This window comes from Lynx canadensis, chromosome D4 (genome assembly GCF_007474595.2).
Source record: "Lynx canadensis isolate LIC74 chromosome D4, mLynCan4.pri.v2, whole genome shotgun sequence".
Classification (NCBI taxonomy): domain Eukaryota; kingdom Metazoa; phylum Chordata; class Mammalia; order Carnivora; family Felidae; genus Lynx; species Lynx canadensis.
This window is the reverse complement of record NC_044315.2, coordinates 6,937,496-6,960,706: the sequence shown is the minus strand read 5'-3', so window position 1 is coordinate 6,960,706 and position 23,211 is coordinate 6,937,496. Positions and strand designations below refer to the sequence as shown.

The following is a 23,211-nucleotide window of genomic DNA, read 5'->3' as shown; positions in this document are numbered from 1 at the left end:
AGAAATGAATAAATATTAAAAAAAAATGTAGACATAACTAAAAGGGATTCAGAGAGCCTTAGACAACACATTTGTTCAACAATGTGTGAATATATCAAACCAAGAGAACATTATGCTATTACAGAAGATGTATAAACAAGGAGTATCATAAAAACTACCATGAGAAGAGTATATATGAGGAAATGAGAAAAATGAACACTGGTATGTAAACTATAAAACCTAGGACACCTAAGCTGCCTCGCTGGCTGAGTTAGTAGAGCATGTGAGTCTTGATCTCAGGGTCATGAGTTTGAGCCCCTGGTTGGCGGAAGAGATTACTTTAAAAAACAAATAAATAAAATGTAAAATACCTAAGGTGGACCAAGAATAAGGGGAGTGTGTAAAAACAAAATAATCATATTGGGTTGAGTAAAATGATGAATTTCGTTTCCTGCCCAGAAGGATTTGGGACGTTTTGTCATTATAATAAATATAATTGAAGGAGGAAAGAGAGAAAACCAAAAGCTTTCAAGTGAAGAATATATTTTACAGAATTGCGGAATAAATGTGTACTTTTTATTCATTAAAATGTTTGTTTTTTGAGACTCAAATTTCCAGACTCATGGAAGATCATCTAAACTATTTTTCATGCCATTAAAATGTGGGGGTCTTTGGCGGGTATTTTTCCATAGAAATGCATACAGGAGAACTCAATGCTATTCCTCTTTTCTTTTTTCTGATCTTGTTTCTCTTAGGGATTGCCATCGGCGTCTTGGTTCGAGAATACAGCAAGCTGTCTAGTCTGGAGAAGTTCTACTTTGCTTTTCCCGGGGAAATTCTAATGAGGATGCTGAAACTCATCATTTTGCCGTTAATTATATCCAGCATGATTACAGGTACCTTGAGACAACTGATGGTTCTCTGTGATTATTTAAGGAGCTGTCTCTTAAGTTGTGCTTTTCTAATTATGAAAAAAATTGAAATGCATTTGATGTATCTCACACATCACACACACACTCTCTCTCTCTCTCTCTCTCTCTCCCTCTCTCTCTCTCTCTCTGCTTACTTGGAAAGTATATATTGGCTTGAGTGGGAATATTTCATTACTCACAAAGTGCCACTGCTCTACCTAGGGCACTGTCCACCATAGCTCACAGCTTCATTTGGGCAGCCATGTGATGTCTTGTGAGGAAGATGCCATTTTCTTTTTTCTTTTCTTTTTTTTTTTTTAATGTTTATTCATTATTTTTGAGAGAGAGGGTGAGCGGGGGAGGGGCAGGGAGAGAGAGGGAGACAGAGGATTCAAAACGGGCTCTGGCCCAACAGCAGAGAGCCCATTGTGGGGCTTGAACTCAACGAACTGTGAGATCATGATCTGAGCCGAAGTCAGACGCTCAACCGCCTAAGCCACCCAGGTGCCCCGCAAGATGCCATTTTCAAACATACTATAAATAACACTCTATCCAGGACACAGGAGTAAAACAAAACAAAAAAAACACCATATTTGGCCACTGAAATGTTAACCATTGTCCCCAGGCGAAATGTGGTTGTCAGTTTTGAAATTCTTTTCGGTAGTTCACTCATCTGTTTCCCACCTGCAGCCGTCCTAGCCCCCCCACCCACCCTGGGCAGCTGCCCTTGGAGTCTCTCTGCCTTCCCTGCTGGGCTTCTACTCCTCCGCATACCTGCCCTTGAAAACTCACAGCCGAGTGCTGCGGAAAACGTTTCATTATGGGTTTGCACCGCATTTTAACAGCCTGGCATTTTCACATCTGAACTTGTGACACAGTTGGCTTTGGAAATGCTTTCTCCCTTAGTGGCCATTCTCTTGCAAGGTCCCTCTAAAGAGCAGGCTTCCCGCTGGAGGTGGAGAGTAATTTGGCTTACAGAAATGTCATTTGTGTGGGTGCGGTGAGCTTCTCAGTGCATTCCAGAGTCTCTCGTACTTACCTTCGTTCTGGCAATAGGTAAAATGTGGCCCGCCCCTCACTAGTATTGTCTGCTTGAAAAAACTCAGGTTTTATGTAACCGCGCAGTTAGGAATCTTGACGTGTCCTTTTCCAGAACATTTTTCCCTACTGCTACTACGACGACCTGGGGCTTATCTGTGGGGAGCCCTGGATGTTAGCCTTGGGTGGGGGCAGGGGGCAGGATCTGCTGTGCCCAGCTATAGATCTGGCTTTTGAACTTTTCAAGTGCCAAACTCCAGTCACATTAGAATCTCCTGGTCTGGGTGTTCTTGGCTTATTACCAGCCTAAAAAGAGCGTTTAATTATTTGTATGTATGTGTTTAATTGTGTTTTGAAACGCCCGGCTTCTTTTAGGCCCTGCAGCCTGAGGGCCAAATCAGCAGGCCAGTGTGTTGTACCATGTATTGTTCATCTGTTCAACTTTAAGTCAGTGTGAGCATCTGAAACTTGCAAGATTTCATGTAGGCATCTGGATTTCTGGCTTCCTCTGAAAAGAATTAAGATCACAAAACACTGGACCCATGTACCCCCCCCCCACCCCCGCCCCAAGACCAACAGTGATCTGGAGCTAAGAGACAGCTACTCTATTTAGTTTGAAGCTAATACGTTCGAGGATACCGCAGCCCCCCTACCCTATCATCTGACACCTTGTCCATGGCGCTCATTTACCTGCTGGCCCAGTAGATGTTGCCTTTATCACCCCTTAGAATTTTCTCAGCGTCAAAATTCTAAATCTCTTCTGAGGCTCCTTTGAAAAGATGATGAGAGCTTTGGACTCTCTCCCAAGAAAAACATTCACAGTTAAACATATAATACTATACTTGGCATGCACTTGCACAAGGTACATAAATCACTTGATGATCAATACCACTTAAAACTTGGGTCTGTGGAGGAATGTATGGAAAGTTGATCCAAATTCGGCAGTAAATCCAAAACTCGTGCGTTAAACCGGGTTTCAGAAGAAGAGGTAAAAATACATGTGTGAATATACTAGTATAATATGTGATGTTTGAAATATGTATCAGTTTTGGCAGTCAACATCTAGTGGTATTTTTGCAGTCGGGCTGTTTTGTGTGCTAGCTCAGCTTTGCAGATAATCTAGGAAAATAATTTGCAACCCTCAGCACTTTGCTCACCACGTAGCCCAGCTGCTTTTTCAAGCTGTATCACAGGTCTGGACATTAAAAAAAAAAAAAAAAATGTTTTTAAATGTTTGTCTATTTTTGAGAGAGCACAAGCAGGGAGGGACAGAGAGAGAGGGAGACATAGAATCTGAAGCAGGCTCCAGGCTCTGAGCTTTTGAGCACAGAGCCCAAAGCAGGGCTTGAACTCAGGAACCTTGAGATCATGACCTGAGCCAAAGTCGGACATTTAACCAACTGAGCCACCCAGGCACCCCCTTAACATTTCTACGTTTTTCCTTTACCAAACGCTGGCAATTAAGAGCAAAAGAGCGCAGAACCGCTACCCCATTCTGTTGTCCTGAGCAACAAAATAGTCAAAAGATTCAAGGGACATGAACAAAGCAGGATGGGAACAGTGATCTCATATTCATGTTTTAAATTGTCAGATTAAGGTAATATGACTAGCGCGGGCAAGGTTGTGGGAAAACAGGCTCATTCATACATTTTCAGTTTGGAACAAATTTGGTGGGGGGCAACTTGGAACATGTTCTGATCTCTCTACTTTGTAATTCTGCTTCTCAGAATTTCTTGTAAATAATCAGATATGTTCAAAGATTTAGGTACAAGGATGTTCATAAAAGCATTACTTTTATAATGGTGGTAAATTATAAGTAGTCTCACTGGAAGTTATACACCTAAGCTATGAGTCTACAACTATTAAAAACCTTGTCTTGGAAACATTTAATGACATGTGGATATGTTCTAACACGGTGTAAAATAGGAAAATAAAACAAATTACACAATAGGATGTTGTATACAATCCAAATTTTATTAAAATTTATGTGCATTTTTAAAAGTTGGGATGAAAACCAAATAGTTAATAGCAGTTAGATATGGATAGTAAGAAAACATGACTCATTGCCCTTCCTTTACATTTTCAAGGTGAATACGTGTTTGTTTTCTTTTTTTTTTTTTTTTAATTTTTTTTTTTTTAACGTTTATTTATTTTTGAGACACAGAGAGACAGAGCATGAACGGGCGAGGGTCAGAGAGAGGGAGACACAGAATCTGAAACAGGCTCCAGGCTCTGAGCTGTCAGCACAGAGCCCGACGCGGGGCTCGAACTCACAGACCGCGAGATCATGACCTGAGCCGAAGTCGGCCGCTTAACCGACTGAGCCACCCAGGTGCCCCACGTGTTTGTTTTCTTAAAAACTTTTTTTTGTTTGTTTTATTTCTTATATTTGAGAGGCAGAACATGAGCAGGGGAGGGTCAGAGAGAGAGGGAGACACAGAATGTGAAGCAGGCTCCAGGCTCCGAGCTGTCAGCACAGAGCCTGAGGCGGGGCTTGAACTCAAGAACCTGGAGATCGTGACCTGAGCCAAAGTCAGATGCTTAACCAACTGAGCCACCCAGGCACCCTTTTGTTTGTTATTTTTGTTTGGTTGGTTTTGCATTTTCTTTCACTCTTCCTCCCTCTCTCTCTCCCTCTCCTTCTCTCCTTTTCTCCTTTTCCCCCTCTCCCACTGTCTCCCAGAGTGGGATGGGTTCTGCTCTGTGTCCCACAGCTCTGTTCCCAGCACCTGTAGCTCTGCACCACCTTTTCCGTGGTGCGTGGTCCTTCCTCCAAACCCTGCGGTGGTCCTCTGCCTCCCCAGTTCAGCACAGAGCCAGGAGTGGAGGATGGCTGTGGAAATGCACAGGAAGAGCAGTTTTCACATTTCAGAAGCGTCTATAAATGCAGCAGACCAATAGCTTATTTTATGCACTTATTGGGACAAAGAAAGATGCTTGTTGGAAGCTGGGGAGAGTTAAATGGATGTCCTAAGGACACACACATTAGAGGGAGAAACAAAATTGAGACCTACGATTAGTAATCTGTGCTTCTGCATAAGGGAAACTCTCTTGATGGATTAACATGTAGGAAAATTAAAAAAAAAAACAAAACCCTCTGCCATGAAAGCCTCCGCTGACATAAAAATAGTTCATAGCTATTTCTTTTTAAACAGAAGCATCCTTTTTCATGTGATGAATGAGGGTAACATGTCACATTAATCGGGGAAATTTGAATATAGGCTTAGATGGTACCAAGAAATTGTTGATAATTTTGTTAGTGGTGATAACGGCATTTTAGTTATGTAAGAAAATGTCCTTTTTAATGCATATGGAATTATGCAGGGATAGAATGACAGAATGTCTAGAATTTAGTTAAAACAGGAAAAAAAGAGAAAAGGCACAGTAGATGTAATCTCAAGGCATTTTTAGAGACAGGCAGTGTAGGCACTAACAGAATCCTTTCTGTAATTGACATTCTGAGGATCATGCTCCTCCGGGGGTGCAGAATATCTGTTTGGGCCCCCTTAACGTTTAGGTTTCTAAGCTGTGCTTGTATCAAACCACTGGGGAATTAGCAAGAGAATTGTGGTTCTGGAAAGTCCTGGTCCGGGTCTCACCACCAGTGAGTTTAAATTCAGGGCACATTTTCTTGAATACACAGATGATGATGACCTAGGCCTCCCATGACCAGCACAGGAAAGGGAACGGCCCCTCAACCCGTCTCCCAGCGGTTCCCTGAGCATCATTCCAAGATGGCACCTTAGCTGTGCTCAGGATGAGACCCCCATCCTTTCCACTGCAGCCTCTTGGCCGCCACCACTGGGCCAGAAGTGCTCTTCCGGTCACACCTGCCTCCTCTGGTGTCTCCAGTGACTGCGGCCACGCCTCTGACCCTGAGGAACTCTCCTTTTGCTCCTCTCTCCTAAGATAGGAGTGAGAATTCTTCACAGGCTGTTCCTTGGGACAAAGCTTTATGGAAGTTTGGGGAATGAAAGTAGGTGAAACACCAACAGTGCCATCCGGCCTCTCCCTTAAGAGGGAGGCCTGAAGAGGTCCCCCTTTGCTCAGCTGCCAGCCCGTCCCTCCACATGATGTTCCAGGCATTGCCATCCCCCGACACGAGGCTTTGAGAAGGAAAAATTTCACCATCACATAGGTCTTCCTGCCCCAGCCCGGAAGCAAACCAAGTGGAAACCCTCGTTGTGGGTGCAAAGCGGTGATTTGCCTTGTGGACCCCATCAGGACACTCCCTCCAGAATGGATAGCATCTGCACCTGCTGGGTTGGGGCTTACCCACCCAACCTGCAGGACGTGGGAGTCTGTCCACGTTGGGCTGTGTTGAGTCCATGCCACTGCCGGTGCAGTCTGTCCTGAGAGCAAGATGCTTATTCCTCCCTGTTCCTGTGGCACCTTACTCTGGATTTCCTCCAAATGTTGGCTCCTCGGAAGCACCCACACTGTACTTTGTCCTGTGGGGTTGCAGTCCAGTACATTGCAAATTTATACCATGCCAAGAAAACTCCCTCCTTTCCCTCCATCCCAAACCACTGAGTCTCTGGGTCTTAGCACTGATTTCACCTCCTGGACAAATTATGTACCAAACGTGAGACTTTGGTAGAGAGCACCTGCATTCTGTATGTCGACGAACCTTCCCCTTTTGACAAGAGTGCTGGTTGAGGATTGGATTTACATCTGTGGGAAGCTTCTTCAAGGATAAATGGAAGACTCCACCCTTCAGTGATTAAAAAAAGAAAAAAGAAAAAAACCAAAACTTGTTTCAAACTTTAAATGGTTGTCACTCCAGCAGCCCCTATACGTCAGGACTTCAAATTTTTAGGGCTTGATCTCCGCTCTAAGGCCTAAAGTTTTCCACTACTTTTTAACCAAGAAAAAAAAAAAACCTTATAGAAGTTTAGATATAAACAATACTTATTAAACAGCAGTCAGATGTAAAATACGCAGCAAGTAGGGATCTGCACACTTTTTTTGGTAAAAGGCCAGATAATGAATATTTTAAGCTTTTCGAGCCACATATTCTCTGTCCAGCTTCCCAACTGGCTGCCACGGAAAATCACCCCTCAACAATATGTAAGTGATGGGCATGGCTGTGTGCCAAAAACGCATTTATTTGCAATAACAGGAGGCCAGCCAGCAGCTGGCCAAGATAAAGGATAAGGCGAGATTCTACTCTCAAGGTACAGTGCAGTTGAGGTGGAATCCTGGTGGCAAAATAAACCAGCATGGCAAGCAAATACTACTATCAATCAGTGAGTGAAATTCCCTGAAGAGGCAGTGAGGCATGGAGCCAGGAGCAGGGCAAGTGAAGTCGGTCAAGGTTGTTGGAGATGACTATTTAAAAAAATTATTTTAAATGTTTATTCATTTTTGAGGGAGAGAGACGGAGCGCAAGTGAATTAGGGGCAGAGAGAGAGAGACCGTGAGACACAGAATCTGAAACAGACCTCAGGCTGTAAGCCGTCAGCACAGAGCCCGGTGGGGTCTCGAACTCAAAAGCTGTGAGATCCAGACCTGAGCCGAAGCCGAAGTCGTACACTCAACCGACTGAGACACCCAGGTTCCCCAGAGATGCCTATTTTTGAAATTCAGGCTTTGCAGGAGAGAACACGTTGGATCGGGTGGGCTGGGGAAGGCTTTTTTTTTTTTTTTTTTTAAGCGATGTATTCATTTACTCGTAAGCAGCTGTGAATCTGGGTACTATCCTATGTCCTCCGGTGGAAAGAACCAGGCCATGTCCCCCACTCCCTGAAACGGGGTTTGATTAAATTCAACATTTGTTAACCCCGCCTGCGTGAAAACAGATAAACAGAAAACCACACCCGTGAGAGGGTGGGGTTTCTGCCACTCACCCGTTCATGCATCCTGGGACTTCTGGCCAGGTCTGTGAGTCCCCTTGTGGCCAAGAAGGTGGAGGAGTGGAAAATGCACATGTCACTTGGTTGTACAGCTTGCCGTTGGGGACCTAAGAGCATTTAATGTCAGCTTCTGCTGGTGGGAGTGCAGGGAGTATGGGTGCTCTTTTGGAACTATTGGTGGCTTCTTAGTTTCGTCTCTAGAAAATTGCCATTTCAGGGTGTCCTTTAAACTTACAATTCCATGCTGGGGAAGGCAAGGTCGTAGCCCCAAACCATACAGGCCACGAATGAACTTCTTGCCTCATTTGCAACATCTGTAACCACTGGATTCTGCCTGAATTTAAGTGCTTTTTTTTTTTAACCTTCCCAAGCCTTGTTAGGGAACCGAGAAAATGAGATGAACTAAGCAGGTTTGTACACACGAATTAAGCATTTTCCTAAGATCATCGGGAGATTCATGTTGAGTTAGAGCACAGCTACTGAAGCCAGAGGACTTACTATATTAATTTGATGTCTCCATTGCCTTTTCTGCAAAGAAGAAAGGGGCACCTGATGTATAAGGAATGGAGTCCCCACAGTGAGCATGCCATTTACCACAATAATAAAACGAAACATGCAAGCTGTGTCAGTCTAATTCTGAGCTAGTGAAGCTGGAGAATCAATCCTGAATGAGCTTGACTTCTGCCTCTGCTGTTCCTACACTGGCTCACAGCTCCGCTCAACTCTAAGTTAACCTGTTGTGTTGGTTTTTTTTTTTTAATTTTTTTTTACGTTTATTTATTATTGAGAGACAGAGCATGAGCATGGGAGGGGCAGAGAGAGGAGGAGACACAGAATTTGAAGCAGGCTCCAGGCTCCGAGCTGTCAGCACAGAGCCCGACGTGGGGCTCAAACCCACAAACTGTGAGATCATGACCTAAGCCAAAGTCGGACACTTAACCAACGGAGCCACCCAGGCGCCCCAACCTGATTTTGTTTCTTAAAAAAAGGAGTGAAAAACCATGCAGGGATTCTAAGAAGCCTCCTATATGTTGAATGCGTGGACCTGGGATTCCACCCCTTCCTTCCTTCCTTCCTTCCTTCCTTCCTTCCTTCCTTCCATCCATCCGTCCGTCCGTCCGTCCGTCTTCAATGTCCGAGGCTCTGTGCTAGGCACACATGATACAGATAAGTCCTGTTCCAGCAAGGGAGAGTGAATACATTGTAATCTGGTATGCTCAGTGCTTTGGGAGAATGAGGACACTGGGGTGGAGTTTTGAAGAAAAGATAAGAATCCAATGAAGGGGGTAGGGGCTCCAGGCAGAAGAAAACAGCAGCTTGCATGGCACGTTGCCAGGACATTGAGGCTTTGAGCAGAATGCTGGGCACATGAGGAAGAGGAGTGGATTGGCAAGGTGAGCAGGTGCTTTGTCAGGGGTCTGTCTAGGCACGGGGAAGGAAGTGACAGCAGTGACAGCCAGAAGTGCTGTTCTCTGCAAAAGAACACCCTGATCAAGCATCAGGTGGGGAAGTATTACAAAACAAAACAAAACAAAACACAGTGACACGTGTTAAAGGTAGTAAGGCAGACTTTATTCGGGACCATCATGATAGGTGGGGACCCTGCTGGTCCGATTTCGCAGTGGGGGAGAGAGATGGGGCTCAACTCTAACAGCAAGTGAGAATTGATAGCCAAGTAGCAGGGTAGGGGGATCAGCGGATGGAAATTTATGAGGAGGAAACATCAGGACTAAGGGGGATTCTAGCTAAACCAACCTAGTAGGATTCTTGCTGAAGGCAGGCCAGGGTGACCAGACAGGCCGGGGGGGCGGAGCCTGATCAGGTATGGAGAGTGATCAGATATGAGGATTCTGGTTAAACCGACTTAGCACAGTTCTTATGAAAACTAGATTTTGCAGGAAAATACACAGATGGGCGTAGAGGTTCAGGAGCCTGACAAAGTGTGGTCAAACAAAGAAGTCTGTGAGTACCGATCTTAGAGGGGCAGGAGAGTCTAGTGGTTAAGCATACCAGACTGCCTCGATGTGAATCCTGGCTCTGCCATTTGCTAGCTGTGCAACCTGGACACTCAGCTGTAAAACAGGGAAATAGTAGTACTGTGTCATGGCATGCCTGCTACCGTCAGAAGTTTCTAGAAGGTCCCGGCATTGGCATGACAAGCTATTAGAGTTGAGACGCACAGGTGAAAGTACACGTGATGGATTTCATTCTGGAAAGGAAAACACATAAAAAGACTTACCCTTTGTAAGACACTAGGGTGTAACGTTCACCAGCATGCAAGTGGCTTCTACCCAGAATCCTGAGCTACCAATTTTATAAGGAGGAGAAGCAAAAAGCTCAATAATAGGGGCGCCTGGGCGGCTTAGTCGGTTAAGCGTCCGACTTCGGCTCAGGTCACGATCTCGCGGTCTGTGGGTTCGAGCCCCGCGTCGGGCTCTGGGCTGACAGCTCGGAGCCTGGAGCCTGTTTCCGATTCTGTGTCTTCCTCTCTCTCTGCCCCTCCCCCGTTCATGCTCTGTCTCTCTCTGTCTCAAAAAAAATAAATAAACTTTAAAAAAAAATTATAAAAAAAAAGCTCAATAATAATTAGGTTGTAGTTAAAAAACAAAAACAAAAAAAAAGAGACTTTTCACGGAGCTGTTAGCCGTCCCGATGTCAAAGCATTCGTATGGACTTTGAGGAGAATAGCTGAGTCCCTCAGATCCTCTGAAATGTGTTTAATGCCCTTCCTGAACCATAAGCCTCCTATAAACGCTCGTGAGGTCTTCTGGAAAACTGGTCCCACCTACAAACAGCACCAAGGTCTGTGGTATAAAAAATGTTGGAAACAGCCCCCTGGATGGCTGAAGACCAGGAGACCAGCATGCTGCTTCGTGACATATTTTAAACATGAAATGTGGACCTCCTGACGGAGGCTGCAAAAGTGACCTTTAGTTGGTTCTGACCGAGGGCCAGTTTACCTTGTTAACTTCACGGAGTAGTCTGGGGTGGTGATGTAACCTATCTTCAGGGAGTTCTTTGTATTGATGCCTCTTAGAAAAATAGATGTCATGGGCAAGGCGTGCACAGAAATATATTTTGTATGCCCCCTCTGCCTCTTCTCTGCCCCTGTCACAGCCCAGGAGGATTAATCCAGGCTGCAGAGATGGCCCTGTGTCCTGGAATAACAAAGCGAGATCATAGCCTGCCTTATTTACCCTGGGGAATGAATTTGTTCATTTAATCCTTGTAGCAACCCAAAGAAATAGGAAGGGAGGTGGGACCTTATGTCCATTTTCAGAGATGAGAACAGTTCCAAGGACTGTTCCAAGATCACACAGATCATAAGGGCAGCACCAGGGACTGGTACAGCGTTCCATTCTGGGACATTCTGCTGTCCAGGGACCAGGGAGAGGGGTCTGGGGCAGGCAACCATACCTAACTAGGTTACTCATTCAACCAACACGTTTATCGAGCTCCTCCTACGTGCTGGGCACTGGCTATGCTTTGGTGAACACGCAGCTCTCTGGGTCTCCTGCCCTCCATGGAGCTCACTCTAGTGCAAAAGACGGTGTGTAAATAAATAACGAGCCCAGTGACAAAAATTGTGAAAGGTGATGTGAGCAGGGTGTCAGATGAGGAAAACAGAGGAGGCTGGTTTAGCCTGATAACTCAGGGAAGGACCCCAAGGAAAAGACTTGAAAGTAGACAAGTGAGGAGTAGGGGACGGCAGTCAGGCAGAGGGAGGCGCCCACCAAGCGTGGCAGGGAGCTCAGTCTGCTCCCGGGGGATGGGGCTGGAGCGCTACTAAGCAGGAAGGTAGCCCCGGCTGGGCTGGGCTGGGCAGGTGGGCTCCCTGGGGACAGGGTCTCTTCAGCCAGGGTGAAGATCTTCCAGTTGATCATCAGTGTCCTTGGAGGTTATACCAGAGTGTGAAATGGCCTGGTGGGTGCTCTTTTGCACCCGTGTGATGAAGGAATACAGAAGGATTCTGGAGAAAGTGAGGGAACGCGTGAGCTAACTCTTGCTAAGTGCCTTCCATTTGATTAGCCCCGCCCCTCAGATTGATCATTTTTCATTTAGCAACAGTGGAGGCTGTCTACTGAGTGCAGGTTAAGTTCTAGGCACTGTACCAGGTAGGTTATACGTACTGTTTCTAATCTTCACGGCAGCCGTGCAAGATGAGGTTGTCCACTTTGCTCCTCGCAATTACCCTGTAGGAGGTAGAGGCATTGAAAAGCTGCATTTTTATAGATGGAGAAACGGGAGTCTGGGAGGAAAAGGCTGGGCTGCGATTGGAGCCTGTGCTGTTGTTCTCCATGCTGGTGATAGAGGGGTAGGAGTCCTCGGCACAAGAGGGTTTTAACTCCCATGCAGCAGTGAGTTTCTTGGATGTTGTGTCCATTCCCAATTGTGAAGTGCCCACAAATGCCAGACCAAAAACACCTTCCAATAATGGAGTTAATTTTGACACCTTAATGACAAGGTGGGGAGAGATTGTCACGAAAACTTTGTTCTCCAGTGGGTGGTAGCTTAATCAGTGAGCCCTCGCAGGAGTCTTTTGCCTTTGGGTGTTTATTTTTAAAACGTGCTATTGTTTAGCCCTCTGCGACTGCTTCCTTTATAGTGTTTTTGTAAAAGGTTCTAAAAGATTATTACAGCTCTGGCCAGGAGCCAGTATCCCCAGCTCATCAGAGCCTCCTCCCAAGGTAAAAAAAAAAAAAAAAAAAAAAAAGCAAGTGTGCTGTCTCAAAATAAAGAGCTAGCAGGTCCCCCTAACTTCCAAGGACAACTCGGGATAGTATCCCTGTTTCTAGGTCGTAGTCCAGCCTCAGAACGGTCGCTGGTTTGAAAGGACAGTGGTGGGCTCACTGGAAACCGGACTTGTTAAGGAAATAAAAATGCAGTGTTAAAAATTCAAAACTAAATTGATGTTTAACTTATTAAAGTTAAACCGCTTGTTAAAGGTGGTAGGGTGGACTTTATTCGGGACCACCATGGCAGGTGTGGGGACCACTGCAGTGGGATTTTGCATCGGTAGGAGAGATGGGGCTCAACTCTGAATATAGCATCGCGAGAGGGAATTGGTCGCCAAGGAGGAGGATGGGGTGGGGGGGTCAGTGGGTGGAAAGTCACTAAGAAGGAACATCAGGGGTACTGGGGCATTCTAGCCAACTGAGCTAACAGGATTCTTGCTGGGAGGCAGGCCAAGGGTGCCCAGGCGCCACCTGGGAGACGGTGGAGGATGGGGAAGCTACCAGAGGTGGAAGGTGGGGGTTCTGGCAAAACTAACTTAGCAAAGTTCTTGCTAAACCTGGCTTTTGCAAGAAGTACACAGATGGGCCCAGGAGAAGGTTCGGGAGCCCGACTAAAGTGCGGTCAAGCAAAGAATCTTTGTCCGAATCCTGCTCATCTTTTTCTGCCCAGTTCAGATGCTGTCTGCCATATCACCTCAGCCCGGGGACACCTCTGACTCCTCTAGAAGCCCGTGGTGCCCATCCCCTGTGCCAGCACTCTGCAAACATCCCGTGTCTTTTTTTCTTTTTTTCTTTTTGTAATCCAAGTTACTTAGCACGTGGTGTAATAATGATTTCAGGAGTGGAATTTAGTGATCCATCACTTACAGAATAACACCCAGTGCTCATCCCAACAAGGGCCCTCCTCAGTGCCCATCTCCCAGTTAGCCCAGCCCCCCACCCACCTCCCCTCCAGCAACCCTCAGTTTGTTCTCTGTATTTAAGAGTCTCTTAGGCTTTGCCTCCCCGTTTTTGTCTTATTTTTCCTTCCCTTCCCTTAAGTTCATCTGTTTTGTTTAAGTTCCACATATGAGTGAAATCATATGATATCTGTCTTTGTGTAACTGACTAATTTCGCTTAGCATAATACCCTCTAGTTCCATCCACATTGTTGCAAATGGCAAGATTTCATTCTTTCTGGTCACCGAGTGATATTCCACTGTGTATATACACCACATCGTCTTTATCCATTCATCAGTCGATCGACGTTTGGACTCTTTCCATACTTTGGCTATTGTCAGTAGTTCTATAAACATTGGGGTGCATGTGCCCCTGGAATCAGCATTTTTGTATCCTTTGTATAAATACCTAGTAGTGCAATTGCTGGGTCAGAGGGTAGTTCTATTTTTAATTTTTCGAGGAACCTCCATACTGTTTTCCAGAGTGCCTGCACCAGTTTGCATTCCCACCAGCAGTGCAGAAGAGATCCTCTCTCTCTGCATCCTTGCCAACATCTGTTGTTGCCTGAGTTGTTAATGTTAGCCATTCTGACAGGGGTGAGGTAGTATCTCATTGTGGTTTTGATTTGTGTTTCCCTGATGATGAGTGATGTCGAGGATCTTTTCATGCAAAGCATCCAGTCTCTTAAATGGATGGGAGAGATCCAGTTTTTTAAAATTTCCAGTCTGTCACAGATCAGTAACTTTTGTAGACTATAATAAAAATGAATTATGAGGGAAAAATATAAAAACATAAAATGCTAGCCCTACTTTTGTGATTATATTTCACAAACTTGAAGTCCGTGTTCAATTACTGTTAACATCTTTAAACCCTTACCTCTGGCTTCTGTACAGACCCCATCACACCTGCCTTGTGATGTGTTAGTGTGCAGGCCCCTCTCACCTGTCAGTTCCCAGAGGTGCGTGGCCGCTCCCAGAAGAAACAAGATCTGGAAATGAACCACAAAGAGAGGCAACCAGGCTTTGCCAGGCATGAGGCATGGCCTGAAAGGGATCAAGGTGGCTATTGAGATTTGAGAGTAAAGCCCCGGGATAAAGTACGGTGATATCCCACCTGTTTGGGAGGAAAGTGGCCATGCCATTTGACCTTTTCCCCAGTAAGTGACAGGACTGTTTTCTTTACCACCATGTCATGCTGCCTCGTATCCACGTGCTACAAAATTCTAGACCAGTGCTGCCTCCCAGAATGTTCTCTGTGTGCGCCATCCATTGCAGTAGGCACAAGCTTCGTGTGGCCAGGGAGCACTTGAAATGTGGCAGGTGTGACCGAGGAGTGATGGAGAGGTGCTGTCTCCAGAGTCTAACATCTGGAGTAAGGTATCATTCTGTGACATCCGTTGAGCCAGACCACATGTTCTCAGCAGGAGCAAAATTGCTCCCAAGGCAGCAAAGGCCGAGTTTTTGGGATAAGGGGGAGCAATGTACTCTTTTTATGCAAAGAGCACATGTATACATTTAGTACCTAAACAGTGTCCTGTAGTATTAAAAGATCCTGGGACAGGTGTCTAAAAGGCTGGGGCAGGGGCAGGGAGAGCACACAATGATGAGGGGACATGAGAGGCAGGGAAACACTAAGATACTAGGTGCGTTCTCATGTGGAGGTAGGTCACGCGTGAAAAGTGTTTCTGTTGGTCTCCCTGGGAACTGAACCAAACTGCCCCGTACAAGTGGTTTTTTTTTTTTTTTAATTTTAACGTTTATTCATTTTTGAGAGAGAGAGAGAGAGACAGAGCATGAATGGGGGAAGGTCAGAGAGAGAAGGAGACACAGAATCTGAAACAGGCTCCAGGCTCTGAGCTGTCAGCACAGAGCCGGACGCGGGGCTCGAACTCACGGACCGCGAGATCATGAAGGTGGCTTCTAAGGAGACTACCTGCCGAGCTCCTAATCACTGCCACAGGGTGAATCTCTGAAGTGGGCTCACTCTGTAAGGAAGGAACTACCTGTACAAAGATGCAGTTCTTTCTGAGGGAAAGCATCAAATACAAAATTCTTTTTTTCTTTTTAGGTTTTATTGATTTGTTTTGAGAGAGAAAAGCATGAGCAGGGAAGGGACAGACAGAGGGACAAAGAGAATCCCAAGCAGGCTCCACAGTGTCCGTGCAGAGCCTGACGCGGGGCTCGAACTCACAAACCGTGAGATCGTGACCTAAGCCGCAATCATGCGTCGGACACTTAACGACCGAGCTACCCAGGTGCCCCCACGCTAGCCAGATCCCAAGCACACCTGCCGCAGGTAGCTTGTGGTCACTACAACAGAAGCACGAAGAGGAAGCACTTCACCATGACGGTTCCGTGAGGCAGCACTGGTCTAGAATTTCACAGCACGTGGATAGAGCCACTGTGAGAGAGTGGTTAAGAATATGGCCTGTGGGGGCGCCTGGGTGGCGCAGTCGGTTAAGCGTCCGACTTCAGCCAGGTTACGATCTCGCGGTCCGTGAGTTCGAGCCCCGCGTCGGGCTCTGGGCTGATGGCTCAGAGCCTGGAGCCTGTTTCCGATTCTGTGTCTCCCTCTCTCTCTGCCCCTCCCCCGTTCATGCTCTGTCTCTCTCTGTCCCAAAAATAAATAAACGTTGAAAACAAAAAAAGAATATGGCCTGTGGGGTCGAGTCTGGATTGGGGTCCCAGCGTCCCCACCAAATGGCGAGGGATAAAGGAGGTGACGCATTCCACATGTACCCATTGTGCAGGACACAGTGTGTATGGTCACTGTCATTTTGATTAGAATTAAGCCTCAGCATCGTTGCTATTATTAGCAGGTGGGGTGTATAGACTATCCAGACAAGCTTTCCATGTTCAAGTTAAGTTCAGGAATGTTCCGGTGACTTGTGGAGGTTTTCAAAACAGGCTGTTGCCCTGCGTATGTTCCCAGCCTCTGTGGTGGCCCATCACCTCTACCCCTGGCACCACATGATAAATAGTCCAAGGGCCTGGAATTGGGGGGCCAGCCCTGCCCCTCATCAGTGATGGCTGGAGAGGTAGAAGGGTAACTCTAGAGGTAAAATGTACAGAAGTACAGTTGTTGGTTCAAATAACATTTCTGGTTTGTTGTTTTTTTTTTTAATGTGTGATTTTTTGTTTTTTGTTTTGAGAGAGAGAGAATGAGTGGGGGAGGGACAGAGAGAGAGGGGGAGGCATAGAATCCAAAGCAGGCTCCAGGCTCCGAGCTGTCAGCACAGAGCCCGACATGGGGCTCGAAACTGCAAACCGCAAGCTCGTGACCTGAGCCCGAGTCGGACGCTTAGCCGACTGAGCCCCCCAGGCGCCCCTTGAGTTACATCTCTGATCTGTCCAGGAGAATTGTAGGACTAAGGCAGATTTGAGGAACGGGAAGTAAAGCCCTTCCCAAAGTAACTACAATACAATCGCTGTCCTCCAGCAGAAGGGAGCTGGCAGACTGCTTTAGGGGATGTATTTGTTTAAGATACTTCCCACCAAGAATCTCATTATTATGAAGCCTTTTATTGCCAGCTGGGTCCTGGAATAGAAGCAGAGGCAGCAGCCCATGGCCAAATCATTAAGACAAATTAAGACATATTAGCATATGCTGGAAACAATTACCTACATAGATTTAATTTGTTTCACTGCTGGAAGAAAACCCCGAGAGGGCACAAAACACATACCCAAGAACAGTTCTGCAGCTACCCTCTGAGCCTGTCACTTGTCCGTACCTTCGGGGCTGGGAGCTGCTGAATTTAGACATCGACTCGAGGACGAGACATCTGAAAATACATCCTCGCTTGGACCAGGATTCCATGGGCTTGTACAGGTTATGTGGAGTTTTGTGGAACTGGTGATTTTGTTTTTTAAAATCAACCATTGGTATAAATAATTATTTTGATTGTCTATGAAAATAATGCACAGAGCTCTAAAACGGAATATTCAAGCACGGTTTTATATTCATATAATATACTTAGCAAACTTACATATTTTGCATTATCGTTTGCTCTTTTTTTTTTAATTTTTTTAATGTTTTTTTATTTTTGAGAGAGGGGGGGGGGGAGACAGAGTGCGAGCAGGGGAGGGGCCAAGAGAGAGGGAGACACAGAATCCTAAGCAGGCTTCAGGCTTTAAACTGTCAGCACAGAGCCCGACGCGGGGCACGAACCCACGGACCGTGAGATCATGACCTGAGCCAAAGTCGGCCGCCTAACTGAATGAACCACCCGGACGCCCCTGTTTGCCCTTTTTTTTAAGAGACTGAAGCTCTAAATAGGAAATTGTCCATTCTGTGGCCTTTGGTGTCTCCTGATTGTTGTTGTCGTTGCTACTATTTCTTGAAGAGTCGTTATTTTTAATCATCTTACCACAAGGAGAAGAAAGTCTTCTCGGCACAGCAGAGTGCATTTTTCCCAGAGAGAGAGAATAGAATCTAGCATCGGGCTTTTTCTAGAATGTGTCTGTTGCGATATGCCCCTCACGTGGGAATGACAGTCTTGTCCCAGGGGCTGGTGAATGGGCCCTTCCAACATCCTGGGGTGCTCGCTAAGTTGGCCAGAACCCCTTCTCTCAAAATATTAGCTTCCAGAGGAGCAACCAGCAGCCAGAGGAATGGCGTGTTTGCAGTGGGAGCCGATTTGTCCTGTCATCGTGGCGATGACCAGCTTCCTTCCAGATTGGTCCTGCACATCGATTATGTACAATTATATGTGAGAGGCACAAGCCCCACTTGAGAAAAATAGGCGAGGCTTTTAGAGTGTGAGGAGTGAAAACAAAAGCCACCTGTGCCTGCCATAACCCCCCCAGTTTACTGCCTTCTCCTTGGGGTCGCCTCACGACAACTCATCTTTCCCGCCACCCTGCACTTCAGGCTTTGCTAACAGTTAAGGCACAAGTCACACGTGTTGAAGATTCAGGAAGTCATTTTCTGTGATGATTGTTGGATTCATAATGTGGTTCTTGTTTTGGAAACAGGGCAGGGTAGAGCCTGAAACGTTCCCCTTTTCTTTTTTTTATAATTTTTTTTAATGTTTATTATTTTTGAGAGAGAGAGAGAGGGAGAGGGAGAGTGAGTGGGGGAGGGGGAGAGAGAGAGGGAGACACAGAATCCGAAGCAGGTTCCTGGCTCTGAGCGCAGAGCCTAGAGCCAGATGTGGGCTTAAACTCACGGACCGCGAGATCATGACCTGAGCCGAAGTTGGACGCTCAACCGACTGAGCCACCCAGGCGCCCCTGAAACCTTCCAATGACAGCGTGCTGAAAGATGGTCTGGTTGCTTCACCACTTACCCTGTCGTCCACATAGTAGCTATCCAGTCAATCGCGTCATTTGTCTCCATTTATAGGGGCATCTTCAATGGAAGGCAAGGGTTTCTAGCAAGAAGGGATGTGTGCCTCCTCCTCTAGGGCTATGGTTGGCATTCTAGACAGCCTTTTCCCTTCCGGACTACATCCAGTCATTTTATAGGCCACCCAACACCATTTGAGACTACAGCTAACAGTGTGGCCCTAGGTCTCTTCAATTAGAAATTTAAAAATTGGAAAAATTTTTTTATATCCTACCTCTTTAAAATGGATATTTTAAGTTGTCTCACAATCAGAGCCATACACAATAAGGTTGTTAACATAGAAGCAATTTGGAAATCATGAAAAGAAGGAGAAAATGTGCTGGCCAGGATAAATAATGAAAGTACTGTGATTTAGTATTGAAGTTGGCCCTGAGACTATCTTAAAGCTCCAACAGTAAGTGGATGATTAAATACATTATGGTACAGTCACAGGACAGAAGATTATGTGGCCATTAAAATTCCTCCTGAAGAATTTGTAATAAGAAAATGCTTATAATACAGTATTAAGAAGAGAGGATCAAAAACTGTAGAATTCACTCAGCTATGTTTACAAAAAAGAAAAAATATTGACAGGAAATTTGTCAGAATATCAACTATGATGGAATGGAGTGATTTTTATTTTTCTTTTTTCAGACTACTATATCAAACATACATTATTACTTTCATAGTCACCCATAAAAGTTATCTTGGGTGCCTGCGTGGTTTAGTTGGTTAAGTGTCCAACCGTGGCTCAGGTCCTGACCTCGTGGTTTATGAGTTCAAGTCCCACATCGGGCTCTCTGCTGTCAGCACAGAGCCCACTTCAGATCCTCTGTCTTCCTCTCTCTCTATCCCTTCCTCGCTCTCTCAAAACTAAATAAACATTTCTTTTAAAAAGTTAACCTTTTTGGCCGACTCTGAGCTTCCTAGCAGAAAAGGCAGAAAGGGAAACAATCACGAGTTTTACAATATTCATTACGTGATGAAAGAACTCCGTTCTTCAAGATAAAGTTTTTTTCTGGATACTGAATTCCAGAAGGGGTTTATCCTGAAGGCTGTGGAGTGATGTGATGTACAATCCTCGAGATTCTCTGAGCGGATGTGGAAGGGGAGCTCCTGTCTCGTGACCGGCCCCACGAGGCACTGGCCACGGGCTGAGGTGGCGGGATTATGGGGAAGGGGCACCTGCACCTCACCCCTCTTCCGTCTCCATTCTGTGTTGGCAATCTTGAAGCCCTTCCTTTGCCCATTGCGTCTCATGCGAGATGGGCCTAGCAGATGGCAGAGGACAGCCCTCAGCCCTTCATTTCACACCTTGAGGATTGACCACCAGGCCTGGAAATCCGTCTTTTAAAAATCAGCATAATTTGGGGCTTCTGGGGGGCTCAGTCAGTTGAGCGTCTGACTCTTGATTTCAGCTGAGAGCTTGATCCCAGGGTTGTGGGATCGAGCCCCATGTCAGGCTCTGTGCTAGGCCTGGAGCCTGCTTAAGATTCTGTCTCCCTCTCTCCTTCTCTGTCTCCCTCTGCCCCTCTCCCATTCACTCTCTCTCTCTCTCTCTCTCTCTCTCACTCTGAAATGAAATTAAAAATGGACAAAAATGTCATTTGACTTCTCCCCCCTCGCAGGTGTTGCTGCCCTGGATTCCAGCGTATCTGGGAAAATTGGTCTACGTGCCGTCGTCTATTATTTCTGTACCACGATCATTGCTGTGATTCTAGGTAAAACCTATTTCTGATTGCTTATTCCTCTGTAGAATTGTGACTCTTCCTTTAAAAGTAGTTGGGCTTTTTTTTTAATGTACTTTTTTTTTGTAATTCAGAAAGTAATATTGTCAAATTACCATGAATCTTTTGGGCTTCAGGTCTACACAACACCTTTTCCATGAAGAAAATATAATACTGACTCAAGTTCAGCCATGGTGCTGCTCATTAATGTCCCTAGTAAGAAACAGGGTGACAGTTCTGTGCCTTTATTAGAAGGAAGTGAAGCCAAGAGCTTCTGTCATAGTGGAGTAGAGTCTAATGATGAAGTATTTCCAAAAAGATAACATTTCAGTGCATCTCAAATGGGACATGGTAGTGAGAGCTCACAGCAACTTGCCAAGTATAAATTCCACTTGAAAAAGGGAGAACGTTCTGATAAGGGAATATAGCTGCTCTCGGACCTCTGGCATTCTTTTACGAAGAGAGTGCGGCCCATCCTTTGTGACCTGACGTTTTAAGGATGCCCCGCGTGGGAAGAGAGGACTGGACTGTACTCAGATGTTGCAGCCGCGTGACCCTGCCACTCTGCATTAAGAGACTGTTGGGATGAGGTGAGGCAGTGGGGCTGGTAGGCAGGGCACCTGGGAGGGCCTGAACCTTGCCTTAAACCAAAGCCGCGCCTCCTCAGAAGGTTCGTGAGGGAAGCGCACATGAAGGAAAAAGCGGGTGTGTGTCTCTCCTGCCAGGTTGAGTGGAAAGAGGGGACCACACCCACCTTGTCTTTGTATTGCCCACCGACTCCTCCCACCTGCGAAACCTACCTGCTCTGGTCCTGATGCCCTGCCCGCTGTGGATCGGCTTTGCCCTTGGGAGGAGTGATAAAGACACGGAGACTTTCTTCTTCACCCCCTCCAGTCAGGCAGCCTCTAATGACTTGGGGTGTACTCCAGCCTCCCACCTCTGCTTGGACACCTCAGAGGATAAGAACCCATTACCTCCAGGGGCCAAAATGGTGCCCTCAGATACCCCCCCGTTGAGACAGTGCCTTACAGCAAGAACTGTCTCCCCCTGTAACACCTGTTTGTCCTCCTTTCACCCCCCCCCCCCGAGAGTCACAGGGAACACTATTTTTCTTAACCCTAACCCTTTTTTGGATTACACAACAGCCTTCCAGATATCTGAAGGCTTGTAGTATGAAAGGAGGTTAAGGCTTGTTTTGTATGAGCCTCTGGAAAATAACCAGCATCTGTGGATAAAAGTTACATAAAGATATTGAATGGCTTGAAAATGAACTGAGTTGGAAAATGAATCACCCTCACCCCAACCCCTGCCTAGGCTGATCTCATAAGCTAAAGAAAAGAAAATAGAATGTTCTCATCAGCAAGGGTTTCCAGAAGCAATTCTGGAATGCAGCCTCTTCATTTACATTAAAAAAAAAAAGTGGGAAGAGTTCCTTCTTCATTTAAATGGAAAAGTAATCAAGGCTGCTTGGAGGTCCCAGCTGAGGCTCAGCATCTTGGCCGGACCATGGAGTCCTCCTTCTGGTTTTTCCTGGTGCCACTATGCCTACTGGTTCTAAGAAGGCTACACCAGGGGTGCCAGGTGTTCTGGAAGGTTCTTAATGCTCTGTGGTGCTCTCTTGGGCCGCAGGCATCGTGCTGGTGGTGAGCATCAAGCCTGGTGTGACCCAGAAAGTGGATGAGATTGACAGGACAGGAAGCAGCCCTGAAGTCAGTACGGTGGATGCCATGTTGGATCTGATCAGGTGAGTGTTTTGCCAGTGGGGCAGCCCCCTAGGCATGCTGCCTGTGATACTGTGGCCACAGAGGACCACAGCTTGCTTTAGTGCACTGCTGTAGCTGTCTTGAAATGGCCGATACTTTTTGAATCATTGCATGTTTTCATTTTGCCCTGGACCTCAAAATTGCATAGCCAGTCCTGCTCGCCAAGCCATGGTTCCAAGAGTGGGAAGAGAGTCTCCTCTGTCAGGATTTAGGATGGACAGAGAAGCAGAAAATACACTTATTGCACTAAGATGCTGGGCTGCGTTGGGGGTTCAGCTCTGAAGCACACTTGAAGAAATACCTTCTTTTTTAATTTTTTTTTTAACATTTATTTTCAAGAGAGAGCGACAGAGTGTGAGCAGGGGAGGGGCAGAGAGAGAGAGGGAGACACAGAATCCAAAGCAGGCTCCCGGCTCTGAGCTGTCAGCACAGAGCCCAACAAGGGTCTCAAACCCATGAACCGCAAGATCATGACCTGAGCTGAAGTCGGATGCTTAACCGACTGAGCCATCCAGGTGCCCCAAGAAATACATTTTTTAATTGCACCGGAGAAGCCCTCTTCTCAGAAGCAATCAGGGCTGGGAATTGGTCAGTTACTTTTAAGATAGAGCAGAGGATCATTAAAAAATGACACAGGTACACATTACATATTTTGTGGACACAAAATTTAAATGTGTTTATTTGCCAGTTTTTGATGTAGGGCCAAAATCTTTTCTTTGAGCGTGTCAGTTGATTGTGATTCTGTATCAATTTTCTTGCACCTGTTGTGCTTGTAAAGGCATGGTGTACAATTTCCAGGTTCAGTTTTCACGAAGTAAACAACAAAATCCTTAGAAACTATAAAGAAAGCTGAGTACCACATCCTGCCAGTTTTTCTTTCCATTTCTGTGGACGCCCCTTACCTAATTTACCCACAGAAATTTTAGTCACTGGCTTCG

General features: G+C 46.1%; 1 protein-coding gene across 1 annotated transcript in view; it reads left to right on the top strand.

Moving 5' to 3' along the window:
* SLC1A1 (solute carrier family 1 member 1) overlaps positions 1–23,211 on the top strand; it is an 83,647-nt gene that overhangs the window by 39,371 nt on the left and 21,065 nt on the right. The window contains exons 2-4 of the mRNA XM_030294041.1: positions 735–875; positions 20,412–20,504; positions 22,140–22,254. Coding sequence (XP_030149901.1) covers positions 735–875; positions 20,412–20,504; positions 22,140–22,254 — 349 coding nt within the window. The remainder of the gene's footprint in view (positions 1–734; positions 876–20,411; positions 20,505–22,139; positions 22,255–23,211) is intronic.